We start from the raw sequence: 14,929 nt of genomic DNA on the forward strand, positions 1-14,929 counted from the left end.
CAAGTTATACAGAGTGAGTGACGTTAAGTGGAAGGAAGTAACAAGTAGGTTAATATCGTATTATGTAAATATTGTAGATAATAAGAACACGATAAATAGGTAGATTATATACAGTATATAACGATTATATATTAAACAAGAGACTAAAGTCAAATGTCAAGAAATGTCATCTCTAGATTCTCCATCCTTCTGTTTGATACACACTCTTTGTATGTGCTCTTATGTATATAGCGAATAAGTTATATTTATATATACGCTAAAGCACTTAATCCTAGAAAAAAATATATAATAAAATCAGTACTGGACTTATAATAACCTGTCAAGCTGCACGATTTGGTCCTTCTAAACTCTCATTTAAATTCTCGTTCGGCCCCCAGGTGCAGGAGTTATTTCAAAATGGCATTTCTCCCATGATTCATGAGTTATAAACCGAAGTAAACGTCAGCCACGTGAATTAATGAAACATTACAGAGGTAGAGGATAGAAAGAAAGTCGAACCCCTCCCAAAATTGTATTCTCTCAACCAGAAATCAAACATAGAAATGACTACTTTTCGTGACGGAATTCAATCATTTTTCGACTGGATAAAGAAGAATTGGTTCATTTCCTCTAATCCTTAATGATAATAAAGTTACACCCTACACGTAATTTGTGTACGGTGAATACTCGAAAGGATAATTGATACTTTAGTTCTATTAGTAACGTTCCAACTGTTTTTCTTTTCGATTTTTTCCTAACTTAATGAAATCGATTCAAATTCTGAAGTCATCTTCCACTTATCGAGGAAAAGATGCCCCGCATTTTTTGTATTTTTAAAAAATTATAAGATACGTTCTTAGAGTTGTCTAATTATTAATTTTGCCTCTCTTCTAAACTGTATTGAAATCAAGGAAAGATGCCAAGTGGGAATAGATGCCCAATATTTAAAATACCGGTTTAAATTTAGGGTATTCGCATCCTCGCAGTTGCTATCTTAACTAAAAACTGTTAATTAAACTTTAGGCATCTCTCCCTATATGTGCTTACGTTTATATAAAGGAGAGTTGTACCAATAATGGTATAATGGTAAATAGAAATTTAAAAAATAAGTTGAATATTTATCACTTTTTAAAAAGTTCTATTATTGAGATTTCTGCTTTACGCGGTACAAGAGAAGATACAGTATTTGTTGTAGCTCACGTATAGAGGCATCTCTACCAATGTTACATAAAACATTGGATACATCAATAATTTCTCAATGCCACCATTAAATGACGTTACAGAGCAGAAAAATAAAAAAGTTTTAACGTCACGAACAGCATCTTTACGCGTATGATCCGTCTACAAAACATATCGATCTTCCTCATCAGTTTATCGCAGCTCTCTTTTTTTTCTCCATCTCTTTTTTCCCTCTTCTTCAATATCCAAAACGCCCCTTTCGAGTTAAACAGCGTACATACGTAACGTATAGATCATCCCATCCATCTCGAAACTCTCTAAGCGACGTAACACACACGGGAGACACGAAGCGTTACGCCATTATTAAAAAACCCTTTAGCGGCATTAAATTGTAGTTAAGAGTTACCTCCGAGTCGCATCAATTCAATTCAACACTTCGTCTTTACTCCAAAGCAAAGGGGGATCGTGTGTTGTTTGTGTAATTTGCATTTCCAAATTCCCATCTGATTTTGAATTCCATCCAAATTCAACAAATAAAACTTCGTTTTCGATAACGACTAAGCTCGACTTTTAACTCAATAAATCATCAGCCTTCACCTAAATACATCCTCCACTAAATGTAAACACAATGCTACCCACTACAGTTAATTTCATTAAAATTTCGCGCCACACAAAGGGCAAAGGCACTCTGAGGCATGTTTCACCTTAAGTTTTGGTCTTACTCCTAACAAATTATAGGAAAATATAAAATAAAACCACGCCGGAATTTCGTACATAGTTAAACGGGGTCTTTGGCCCTATATTTTCCATATACGGTCTGGATTTTAATGGTGTTTTGCCCGCCCCTGTACATCAAGCTTCTCCTGATAACAGCTCATGCCAGTCATCTAACTCCGTTGTCGAGAAATGTTAGTATATAGTTACGAATGTATGTATATATGTGTGTATATATATATATAGATGAAAATCGAGACCAAATAAGAAAGCTTTCCATATCTGGTCTCGATTTTCATCTAACTAACTACAGTACATTCTCGAGATTAACTAAGGACAGATAGACAGTGGAAATGTATAGATATGCAATTTGAAAACTACAGCCTAAAAATACTGATCGAATAAAAACTCTGTACGCGAATCTCCTTTGTATCGATGAGTTATATCCGAAAAAGGGATGTAAGCACTACTCAAATCCGATTCTCCATCCGCATCCCGAGCAGCATCCTCGTTTTCCTCAGCATCCAAAAGAGTTTGGAAGCTTCAACAATCGAAATTTTGTCGAGTAAAGTAGCAGGTTTTTTTTATTTATTTCTTTTTTACAAGTCGACAATCTGAAAAAGGTGCCTAACATTTCAATAAATGTTAATCGAGTGAAATCTTTCATCTTTCCAAAGGAAAATGTGGAAAAGAGGTTAACGTTTATCGAAGATGTCCCTTTGCAACAAAAAATGTTTTTTTCGAACAATTCTAAAAATAACTTTTACAATTGACGACGTTTCGTACAAAAATCCTCTTCGACTTGTTATATATTTTTATATTACAATTTTCTATAAAAATAAATAAATATTTGGGAAAAATATTCAAAAATTTCTGCATCTCTCTCTACCATTTTGATATACCTTTGAAAGTAGTAAAGTACCAAAAAAAAATATTCTTTAATTTATAGCATATTTTAATAAGCAAAATTATATATTTTTTAAAATTTTAAACAGTTAAAAATTTATTTAAATCAAAATTTAACTGGCTAAAAAATTGTTTGATTTTTTAAAAAATCGTTAGATTCTGATAACGATTTCGAGTAACGGTTTTTTTCAGTTTAAAATAACAAAAACCCCGAAACAATAGAAATTACAGCTGCCCAAAATTAAAAATTTGATCGGGCCTCATCCCAAAGACAACAAAAGGGCCTCCTGAGATGGGGTATACGTATTTACTAGAGTCTTTATAGGTTTGATTTGGTTTACTTGTAAACCGCGCTTGGAGGAGCGTAGGCAAAAACTGAAAGGCCCTCAACGACAGGAGGCCCCAAATCAATCTTTTATAAGAAAATATTTCCCCGAAGAAAAACGTCTGCCCGTTTTCCAAGCGCGAGCATATCACCAGGGTTTTGTGGTTTTATCTACTCGACCACTGGGGGCCTTGGTAGTAATTACTTACACCTACTTTAGAGGAAAGCCAGAGCATTTCAGAGGTCGAGAGGCCCTCTGTTTTCGTTGAAAGAGCATTTTGAGGCTCCAAACTTAACAGTAAACAGTGAATTGGAAAATCTCAAAGCTTAATTTTTTTTTGACTATCCAAATTTAAAATATAAAAAACCTGTCTTGAATCTAGAAGGGGAAAAAAACATATCAAATTTATATCCTTCGCCTTTTTCCAATTTTGCTTTTACTACGTTATTTTCCCATTGGAATTCTCTTTCAATCTTAGAAGGAGAAGAGCAAATCTCTTCGTATTTTACTCGATCTCATGCGTATTTATAATAATAAATTTCCAGTTATAACGATCTGTCTGAGCTTCTCTCCTCGATTTCTACAATGATTACGGATCGATAAAGGACAGACAAACAAACGATCTTTGCTCTCATGTAAATGCTCGAGTAAAACATAATAGTGTAAAGCCTTGGATGCTGAATTGGGAGCAATTCTGTGTAGATATCAAAGGCTGGCTGAGAGCAAAGATCGTATGTTTGCCTGTCCTCTATCGACCGTGTTTCCTCCCCCTTCTGAGATCTTTGGATTTACCTAAATTTTGCTGTCTTTTTCCTTTATGTATTCCCTTTTCTTTGTCAGTTGTAACGATCGCAATCTTTGTCATTTGGAAGGTGAGTGCAGCAATTGACCGAGAGTGATGAAAATCTAAGAATAGAATCTGGAAAACATTCAACTATTCTAATTTAAAACATGCTATTAATCAACTTAATGAAATGGAGCGAATAGAAAACATTTATTCCTTTTAAAGAATTTATGAAACAGGTAAAAATATATAATGCCATCATCTTGTTTTACAAGAAATTTCCCTGAAATTCTTTTCCGTTTTATATATTTTAATTAACGCTTTGCTCTCTCTTGTTTTTTTTTTCTATTGTTTCCGGCGATTTTAGAATGTTGCCAGTGATTAAATGGTCCCTCTTTTAAGTATTACGCCGACATTTTCTGCACTTAATTTATTTATTTTTCAGCAGATTCAATGTAAAAGTAAGCTTGATCGGTACACGGATTTGTAACTAAGTGCTCTTCGTTAATGCCTCAGTTTAAATTTCCGTGTGCCTCATCTGTTTTCAGGTGTTGGGAGAAGAAATACACAAAACACTTCCCCGTTGCTAATGATAAATAACGTGGAAATCAATATTCCTACATGAATAGTGCGGTTTGAAAATTACGTTTCTGAGGAGCACAAACACGTCTGTTGTATAGAATTATGGAGGAAGAACAGTAGAATCAGTTTAAAAACACCAACTACACTTCTGGTATATCATAGAAACACGTAGAAAACTAAATTTTTAAGTACAGCAAGTTTACGTGTAAGGGATCCAAAATCTATCACAATGCACAGAGGAAACTGTGAAAGAATCAACATGAAGATCCGTGAGCTGCTCGTTATAATCGAGAATTAACGCATTTTTCACTATATAAACGGAATTTTCAATGTTGAACATTAATATTGAACACTTTGAGCAGGATATCTAACAGTCAATTAGCCGGATTAACTGAATTTTAGACCATATTTTTGCCGTATAAAACGTAAAATACAGAACTTCCAATGTTGAACAGCGAACACCGAACAGGATGGCTGTTATTTAACCTGGTTAACTGACTTTTAGACCACCCTGAGTATAGAAACCAGACTAATGATTTTGGAATTATCGAACAGGCAAACTACACTAGTAGGGTTTTTTAAATACATAAAAATTAAAATAAACAACAACAAACGGACCTTTTATACTCGTGCTACTTTAAATATTAAAATATTTACCATCATCTTTCAGCTTGTTAACGTTCACGACTTTAAAAATACGCTTAAAAAACGTTGAAGCAATTGATTGATATGTTACTTTTCCACGTTCTTTGGCATTTTTAGAAGAAATTAATTTAAAAAATTAAATTTTCCAGGCAAAAAAATTTGGTATAACAATGTCTCGCTAAGTTTGCTAACAGCTTAAAAATTACAAAAAAATAATAATAATTAAAGGAAATTGCAAGAAGGGAATAAATATAAAAGAAAAATTTTATAGATTATATATACACAGGACATTTTTTCTAACCGTAAAATGTGGCGGTTTTTAAAAGCAGGGTGAACAAAGAAGGATGACTAAACTGTTTATCAAAGCAGCATCTAAGGTTTTGATGAATTGCTCACAGTAGGTGGTTGATTACTTTACTAAGGATTACTGGTGAAAGTCTCATTAATAGAAGCTAACCACAAACTCGACAGCATTTATAAAGTGCACACTACCTCTACCTTCTAAATGAATGATCACAGAAGTCATTAGCAATCTCTATTTGTAATTATCCAATCAGCCCTCGTTATATCGTCCACGTATTAACCAGGTACAATTAAGACTGTTTTAATTTAATTAAGTATATCATTTTTCCAACTTTTTACCACTTTGCATTCGTGCCGTATGCCGCTAGAATAATTTCCAGCTGTTCGGAAAGCTCTCGCCAGTCATTTCCGTCTGTCGGTTCGTTCCACTTTAAAACACGGCGTCTTCTGAGTAATCTGCATCGACGATAACAAATTTCCTAACCGGTTAAACGCCTGTTATTGGCTGTTAAATTTACCAATAGGAACAAATGCAAAAAAATAACGTTTTGCGATTCGTCAAAATGTCCATTTACGTAGAGAATGTGTGTGCCCACCGGTGGCCCAGAGTGGTGTGAACCCACGACCGAACAGTGGTAGTTGATCATGAGCTCACATCACGCAACCATGGAGTTTTTCGTGCTTTATTCACGTTTAACTAAATAGGGACCAGTTTCCCATACAAAGTCTCCCGGGTGGCACCCCCTCAGAAGTCCACGTGTCGTGTTGCCATACACAAATAAACCTAAACCAAAGCAAATTTGTAGTCTTTCGCCCAATCAGAAGCTAGAATATTAATGACATTCGACAGCAGGTCACCCTTTCAAAACACATGATTGTGCCTTCTTTCTGGTCCTCACAACTTTTAACTCTAATTACAATCAATCAAGGTCAATCAGCTTCTAATCTTTTTAATTGTGGTACAAAACACTTGTGTTTACTAACACAATTGTAAATACACTCAACGGGTTTTTAGTCCATTGTTTTGATAGACCTGTTCTTCAAAGCATCAAGAGTTTAACTCAAGCACAGCCCAGAAGTCTACAGTGATGCTAATTGAAATCTGCTACCGAAAATAAGTGCACTAATAATAAAATGGGCATATTGAATATATCTACAAAAACATGCATATAATAAAAGCATGGAATCGTATAGTAAATACCCCAACGATATAATAAACAATGCTGTAATAACCCGAGATTGTAACGGGTCCAAGAAAGTATGGTCCTTACAAAACACTCGGAGGTAAAAAGTAGCTCATCACCCATCTAAAATCATACGGTTCCACTCCAGAAAATGATATTAACAGCTCTTTCAACGAATAAAAAATTCATAACTCATTGAATTTTTTGGATTGCCCGGATACCATTAGAATCAAGGGAGCTCCATTTTTTATTCAAAGACATCAAGAAGTAATGGAGCTAGAGTTCGGATGGCAGAAGAACATTCTCTTCCGCGTAAAATATCTTCCTAATGGCGTGTGGAAGCTGAGAAGAACTGTAAAATTTGAAGGCCAACGATCCGATACGACATTAACTACCCATTGCTTAGAGTACGACTCGAATCCACAGATGGCCGAAATTGCAGGCCAGGAGACAATGAACTCTTCCATCCTGTGATGGAAGTTGTAATTGTCTACGCCATCCCCCTCAGGGAAGGAAGGTTTGTTAAACAGTCAAAAAGTGAACTCGGGGGGAATGTTTTTATTACATTTGAAGAAGAGAAGTGTGGTGCTTTGGTAGTACAAACAATTTGTCACCTTAATGCGAGTGAATAAAGTTTTTCTACTCCACATACCAATGGTTATATGGTCTAAAGGCACTTCAAAGAAATATCCCTAGCCGAGTCACTTTAAAGAGCATCTTCTGCTATAAAAGAATTCGAGATGATATTAGAGAGTCTGATGATCGAGATGCTAGAACCTTTATTAGAAATTCTTTTTAACTTTCCACAGAGAATGGCTCTTCAATGTGTGTTGTTGCATGTATTCTTTCTCGGTCGTGTACGTCACACGACTGCAACCAACACTCGATGCTACAAGAAGAGGGGCAATATGTTACACGAAACACTTTTTAAGTGAATTCGATGTATAGGAAAGTCTTTCTTAAATTGGAATGCCAAGTTTAATCTGTAGAAAAATTTATTACGGAATTTAGAAAGAACGGGATTTATTCTCTGTGAAAATTTAACATGAATCCCTACATAAAAACAAAGGGGGAAAAAAAGTTGGAATTAATGAGCCATGTCGTGCTATTAAGGATTAATGAGAATTAAAGAGATCTAGAAGATAAATAAATGTGTGAATTCCAATTTAGGAATCTTAATATGTTCAATATAATTAAATTGGGAGTCTAATTAATTATTCAACTTTTGTCTCTCCGTGACGAAGCAAAGAAAAAGCCCTCATAAAGTTTCCTTGCAAGAAGATTCGTGTAAACTTTCATTAAATAAAATATCTCATACCAAGAAACCAAATATGCAAAGCATAATAGAAAGCCATCTTCTGCATTTGCAATATGGCGTATAAATAATTATAAGACGAGAAAATCCCCCAATAAAAAAAATAAAATAAAAACTGTGCCGCATAATACCCTAACCAATCATTATACCGTTCTTTAATGACGTCAAACGATTAGGATTAGATGGCAAATTCCTCATCAGAAGAGGGATTAGGAGGACTCTTCTCTTAATCACGCTGCGCTTCTACAGTCTTCTAAAGGAGTCATCAAGAAGTGTTGCTGCACCTCTATACCAATCCATCATACAGTCGCTGGAGCAAACACAACACTTAATCGAATGACTTAGCAAAGAACACAAAATGCGGATTAATGATGCTGCCGCCGCTCTGACGTAACGCCACACCTGATAGACATTACCTTACTCTACTCATCGATAAAGATTGCAGGTGCGGAAACTGGATGAAAAATTGCATGCAATTGCCGTATGGCATTCTCTTGTTGTTCTTGATTAATAAAATAAGAAAAGTTGCCAGTCGATAGATTAAAGTTATCGTTGGTTTGATAAATGATGTGCTCCGCAAGTTGCTGTCCCTCTTCATTTTTTTGTTCCTTCATCGTCTTTTTATTATTTCATTTTTTTCAGCTTTATCCCTGCATTAATAAGGCATATCCCATTCTCTCACCTCCCCATTTTTTGGTTAATTTCATCACTTTAAACGTTACAGAGGTGAATTATGGGGTTTGCACTCGATCAAAATTTTCCTATATTTCTGCATTAGAATTAATTAATTAAGATCCCTGCTTGATCTAATTAACCATTGGTTGAAAGTAGGAACCAATTTACTTTAATGCCAGTCCCGTTTTGGGTTTTAATTAACTATAACTTATACCGTGGATAATTGCGCTGGCCATTGGTCGATTTAAATTTGAATAAACCAATCAGACTTTAAAATGTTTATTATTTGTTGTCTCTTTATTATACTCTAGTATCTAAAAGCAATTTATTTTTTTAAATTGCTCATTATTATCTTTCAATATTTTTTACAGGACAATTTATCAAATAAGAATAATCGCTTCCTAATGGTCAATTTGAATTCGAATAGACTAATCATCGAAAAGGGCGTGGTATAAGTTACGAGTTTAAAAGTTTCCAAATGGATTTTTCCGGAAATATTATATCATAAAATAAATTTACAACCGAAAAGAATTGCCTCCAGAATATAAAACATCTTTTTTTCTAGAAACAAATTCGCTCATTTAACGAATAAAGATGTGAAATTGAAACGATTTACGCAGATTGGTCGATTTAAATTCAAATTTTGAATTTAAATTATCCAATCGAAGTAAATCGGCACGTTTTATTAAATTTTACTTGAAATATTGTAGAAAAAAAATATATAATAATAATAATAACCGGTGCAAATCTTTTAAGTAAGCGGAAATATACATCAACAGTAATATCATTTTCAGGAAACTGGGTCCCAACTTTTCCTTTATGACGTTCAAACAATCGAACAAAACGAATCGATATTGCAATGGAGCGAATGCGAATGCAAATGCATAACGTTGCTGCATCGTGCACGATATGTTATTATTACTAATTACATACAGCAGAAGTGTATTACAGGAAAACTATACCCGAACTATAGTATTAAGTGCAGTTACTCATAATACAAAACTACAAACGTAATGATCAGGAAGCCTCTTTAAGCTTGTATAAACCTACGAAAACGTATTGAGAAACAATGATTATGGACACGTTTCCACAAATATTTTGATGTCACTTGAACAATTAATGAATTTTGGAAATATTTGAATAATTCGCTTGCAAATTACTTAGAATGAAACAAAAATACTGTATATGTCGGTCGGTAACACACTACCAATTCAAAGGTTTGTATTATGAGTAACTAAAATTAAAACAAAGTTCGGGTGTAGTTTTACAAGTGTAGTTACTCCAAATACAAAACTACAAACGTAACGATCAGGAAAACACTTTGAACCTGTATAAACGTAAGAAAATTGTTTGGGAGAAACATTTGAGGACACGTCTCCACAAACGTTTCAAAGTTACGTAAATAACTAATAAATTTTGGAAATGCTTTCATAATTGCATGCAAATTACTTAGAATGAATCAAAAATAACATATATATCGGTCAGAAACACACTACATTCTTACCGACCGGTACATGTGTTGTATTACGAGTAACTTATAGTTCGAGTATAGTTTTCCAAGTACAGTTCCTCATACAAGACTACAAGCGTAATTACCAAGAAGCCTTTTTAAACGTGTATAACCTACGAAACGTCTTTGAGAAAAACGTTTGAGGACACATTTCCGCAAAAGTGTGTAAGTTACTTAAATAAATAATAAATTTTGGGAATGCTTGCACAGTTTACTTGCGAATTACTTAGAATGAAACAAAAATAATGTATGCATCGTTCAGTAGCATATTATATTCGATTCAAAGTATTTAACACTAAGAAAATATGTTTATGCATTCATTAAAAAGCCGGCAGTGTAATTAGAGAACAGAAATTAATTATTTATTTTTGTTTAAACGGACAGAACTTCTACTTCAATTAAATTTTTGTTTTTTGACTTCTCGAGTACCATTCATGTGAAATTTTCCCTTTTTCCCATTCTGTTTTTAATGGCTTGTTGAGTTTTATCGTCTCCTTATTTATTAAATTTTTATTAATAAAACTATTGGCTTTTATATTTAAATTTTTATTAAGCTTTCCTCCCTTAATATCCCAAAAAATAAGAATTTAATAAATTTAGTTTGCAGTCTTCGAACCAGTTAAAATTACATTAACTACAGGAACAAGTTATAATGATGCTTTCATTACACTACTTTAAATAAATATTATTTAGAAAATAATATTTTCGAGCGATATTTCTACTCCGGATTTACATTGCTACGTTTTTATTCTATTATTTTATTTTATTTTTTAAGTGAATGTCAGTTTTCTAGCAATTATCCCATCTTCGCTTTACTCATAAATTCTAGTATCACGTTTCTCAAAGCCTTGGGAGGAAAAAAAACTGGAAATGATGAAACGGGTCAAGCGGATAAATTTTACTTAAATTATTGAATAAATTTCAAATTTATCAATATTAAATTCGCTTATTATCGATTTTTTCTCACTACCTAAAAAGAAAAACTGCGTAACTTTCCCGGTAATAAAGTTAAAATTACGTGTGGCGCCATCTGTTAGGAGATAGTTTATTTAAAAACTTTCCATATTATTAATTATAAAAAGATTTATGGCGTTTTATAAAAAACTGTAAATGATTATTACAAGTAAAATCGTCTTTAAACCCTCTGTATCTCTCCACTCCTCCACCTTCTGTTACAAAAATTTAGTAGCATCAATCCCTATAATATATAAACCTACCTGCAAGATTTCAGAAATTTTTGACCAAAGCTACAGATGTTATTAAGCTTCGATGTGGATAAAAAAAAACTCTTCCCCCACACACATACAAACGAATTTCTTGCATTTCTTGACGTTTCAAAATTCCTTGAGTCCAAAACTGTAAAAATTTCGGGTGGGTTATTTTTTGACCAACTGCCGTACTTTCCCTCTGTTATATATAACAGATACAACCGCATTGTAAAAAAAAAGGAACGAATGAACAGGATAGGAGGAGGAAGAATTTCGGTTTAGCGTAGTAAATTTTGTGAATTTAAATTAAAAAATAAATAAAAATTTCGAAAAATTAAACTTGATTATTCATAGTGAAACAATAAAACAGCGTACACGACCCGAAACTAACAAAATACACCACGAAGGGGGTAGAGAACACAATAAAAATTTCTCCTCTCGAATATTAATAAATGTTAATTCTAAACCGTATAAAGTAGGTCGCCGGTGACGTCACTGCGTTGCTGAGTTGGTGTCGTCACGTGACTTGCATATAAATTACATGAGAGTCTTTAAAAGATTAACGTCCTCGCTTTGTACCCTTTGTATTATGATAATTAAACAAGCAGAACCTTTAATTCTCTCTCTTTTTTTTTTTTGGTTCTGTCTTTTTATTTTTAGCGTTAGCTTCATATATTACCCATATATATAAATACAGTAAAGTAAAACTTGTTTAAACCGGAATCGAACGGTATCCAATATTTTTGTCCGGTTTGGCAGGTTTCCGTTTTGAACAGATTTCTTTTAACTATAGAAAACCGTTCCGTTTCGAAGAATTTTCCCATTAGGAATGTTTCCGTTTTATTCGGGTTCCGTTTGGACAAGTTTTACTATATTATTCTGCATTAATATCTGCTACGGGTTTTAACGACACTGTCCACTTTCCACATGTAGAACTCTTTAAAAAATGCAGTAGCTTCCTATTCTAACATTTACCCACTTTACAATACTGTAAAACCTGTCGAAAAGGGATACCTGTCTAAACGGGAAATTTCTTTCGGAACGCCATGATTTTCTATGTTTTAAAAAAAACCTGTTCAAAACGGAAATTTTCCAAACCGGGAAAAGATATTCTGTACCATGCATTCCGGCTTACGGGAGTTTTACTGTACATTATTCTGCACTATTATACCTAAAATTTTGTAAGCTAAGCGAGTTTTAACACTGTCCACTAGAAAACTGCAGTTGCTTCCTGAAGTAACATTTACCCACTTTGCAATATTGTAAAACCTGTTTATAATGGAAACATGCCAAACCAGAAAAGACACTCTGTACCGTACGATCCGGTTTACGCAGAGTTTACTGTATCTACTAATCATTAAAATAACTAAGCAACCACTCGAAATAACATCACACAATTATGTATTATAATTAGAAAGAAGTAAGTTACATGAGAGCATTAACAGTATCAATAATTTGAAGAATATTACAAAATATCCTGAATCTTTCTTGCAGATTTAAACAGATCATTACCAGTAATGACGTTTTGATAATGCGGAAGTATTATCAATGAAATCTAACGATAATTATCATTTGTAACGTATTTCTCTTATATTTATACAAATTAGAAACACGAAGCTATTGAAAATTAAAGCGCACGTTCATTTTATCCATCCCATTCAACTTACCTAATTGTATCGTTAATGATACAGAACATCAAACGTCTCTTAATTATCAGGGACGTAATGAAAGTATCTTTATTCTCTCACATGAGAATTCGCAAGGTTTTATTATATAACAAAAATAATAAACAATAATAACACAACTAGGAGAGCAATAGTAAGGTGTATTAATCCATACTTACTTATTTTCGATAATAAATTTATCACCGTCTGCTTTCCTGCAAACGCCTTTTGTAGATATGGTACCGTTTTCTATCCTTATTGGATCTTGAACACCTTTCTGAAACCAAGTACCGGTCCATTCTGCCGGAAACTGACAGGTATCTGTGAAAAAAAAAAGATTCGTGTCTATCAGTATGACAATTATATGGAGTGCTTCTTCGGTTCCCTTCTATCTATGCCTTTTGACAAGAAAAGTACGACAGAATTTATTCATCTGAATGATGAGAACAGTTTTAAGTCTGAAAGCTAAAGATAAAAAGCATCACTCCAATATTTCCGTGGTTAAATCGTGTTAATTCTCCCCTTTTCTATAATTTATTCACTTTAAGCTTTCAAAAATATGGGTTCAATATGAATTTTTAAAAAAAACTAATTTTTCAAAAATTTTATTCTTGAAAATTTAATTCTAGAAAAAGTTCTTCATTTCTATATCATATTTCAGAAACAAAATATAAACGAATTAAATTAGTCTACATATAGTGCTAATTTCAACAATTAAAATGATTAATTAATTGTTGTAATAAACATAATTTTCAAGAATATTTTAAATTTCACAAAGGAAAATTTTAACTAAAAACTAATCAATTTTTATTCTTGAAAATTTAATTCTAGAAAAAGTTCTTCATTTCTATATCATATTTCAGAAACAAAATATAAACGAATTAAATTAGTCTACATATAGTGCTAATTTCAACAATTAAAATGATTAATTAATTGTTGTAATAAACATAATTTTCAAGAATATTTTAAATTTCACAAAGGAAAATTTTAACTAAAAACTAATCAATTTTTATTCTTGAAAATTTAATTATAGATAAAAATGTTCATTTCTGAAATTGATTCGTTTCGCTTTCAAAATTTAAACAATTCTAGAAAATGTGTTAATTACAATTAACTGTTGAAATCAACATTTTTTAAAGGAATTCGATTCTAGAATCTTTTCGGTTTCACATGCAGATAAATAACCTTAAAAATGGCAAAAATATTTATAAAATTCTATTTTTGTATTTATAAAAGTTAAAAATAAATAAATAACATTTAATAGATTTTTTCTCCTTCCTCATTTCCGTTTATATTTTTGAACAATTTATAACATTAGCTGATTTTATAAGATACGAGTTTATTCTAGAACGTTCACGGAATTATCATATTAAATAAGAAAGAGAAGAGAAAATCATAATCATAAAAAATAAATAAAAAATAAAATAAAATTCTGACTGCAGATTCTAAATTAATTCAGAGCTATATTAGTTACTAAACTGGTTCCACTGAGGAATAAAATAAATTGTTCTACTAACCTGGTTTTTCATTAAAATGTAAAGTGATTTTCAGTTTAGTATAAAGGACTTTCTCCCGTTCCTGGGGGAAGGAGAATTTTAAGAAGGAACAATGTTAAAATCGTAATTTCTGAAGAGGAAACGATGGTTTATTTTTAAGTATGTGTTATTGTTGTGAGTTTAATAGAGTGAATGCAAACATTTTAGGTTAATACCCCGGAGAAATTAAGGTGTAAATTCTGCAACTGACGAGATTATAGGAATTGCGCTTTATTTGACTCTTTGTGGCTTATGCGCTGTTATTTTTAGATTTCAGCAATTAAAAGTATTCTTTCGGTTGGAGAAAATTAAAAAATAAATAAATAAATAAAAATTATCGTGTAATGGCTTCAAACCTGCAACTGTGAAGTGTTTTTTGTAGAAGCAATAAAGGAGAAACAGTTTAATAAAAAAAAAAAA

At 32.5% G+C, this 14,929-nt stretch overlaps 1 protein-coding gene across 1 annotated transcript in view; it reads right to left on the reverse strand.

Moving 5' to 3' along the window:
• Positions 1 to 14,929, reverse strand: part of LOC111627947 — a 151,146-nt gene that overhangs the window by 56,321 nt on the left and 79,896 nt on the right. Inside the window, exon 2 of the mRNA XM_023371647.1 lies at positions 13,154 to 13,295. Coding sequence (XP_023227415.1) covers positions 13,154 to 13,295 — 142 coding nt within the window. The remainder of the gene's footprint in view (positions 1 to 13,153; positions 13,296 to 14,929) is intronic.

Source organism: Centruroides sculpturatus, unplaced genomic scaffold (genome assembly GCF_000671375.1).
Source record: "Centruroides sculpturatus isolate CEXI.00-Female unplaced genomic scaffold, Cexi_2.0 scaffold507, whole genome shotgun sequence".
In the NCBI taxonomy this organism is placed as follows: domain Eukaryota; kingdom Metazoa; phylum Arthropoda; class Arachnida; order Scorpiones; family Buthidae; genus Centruroides; species Centruroides sculpturatus.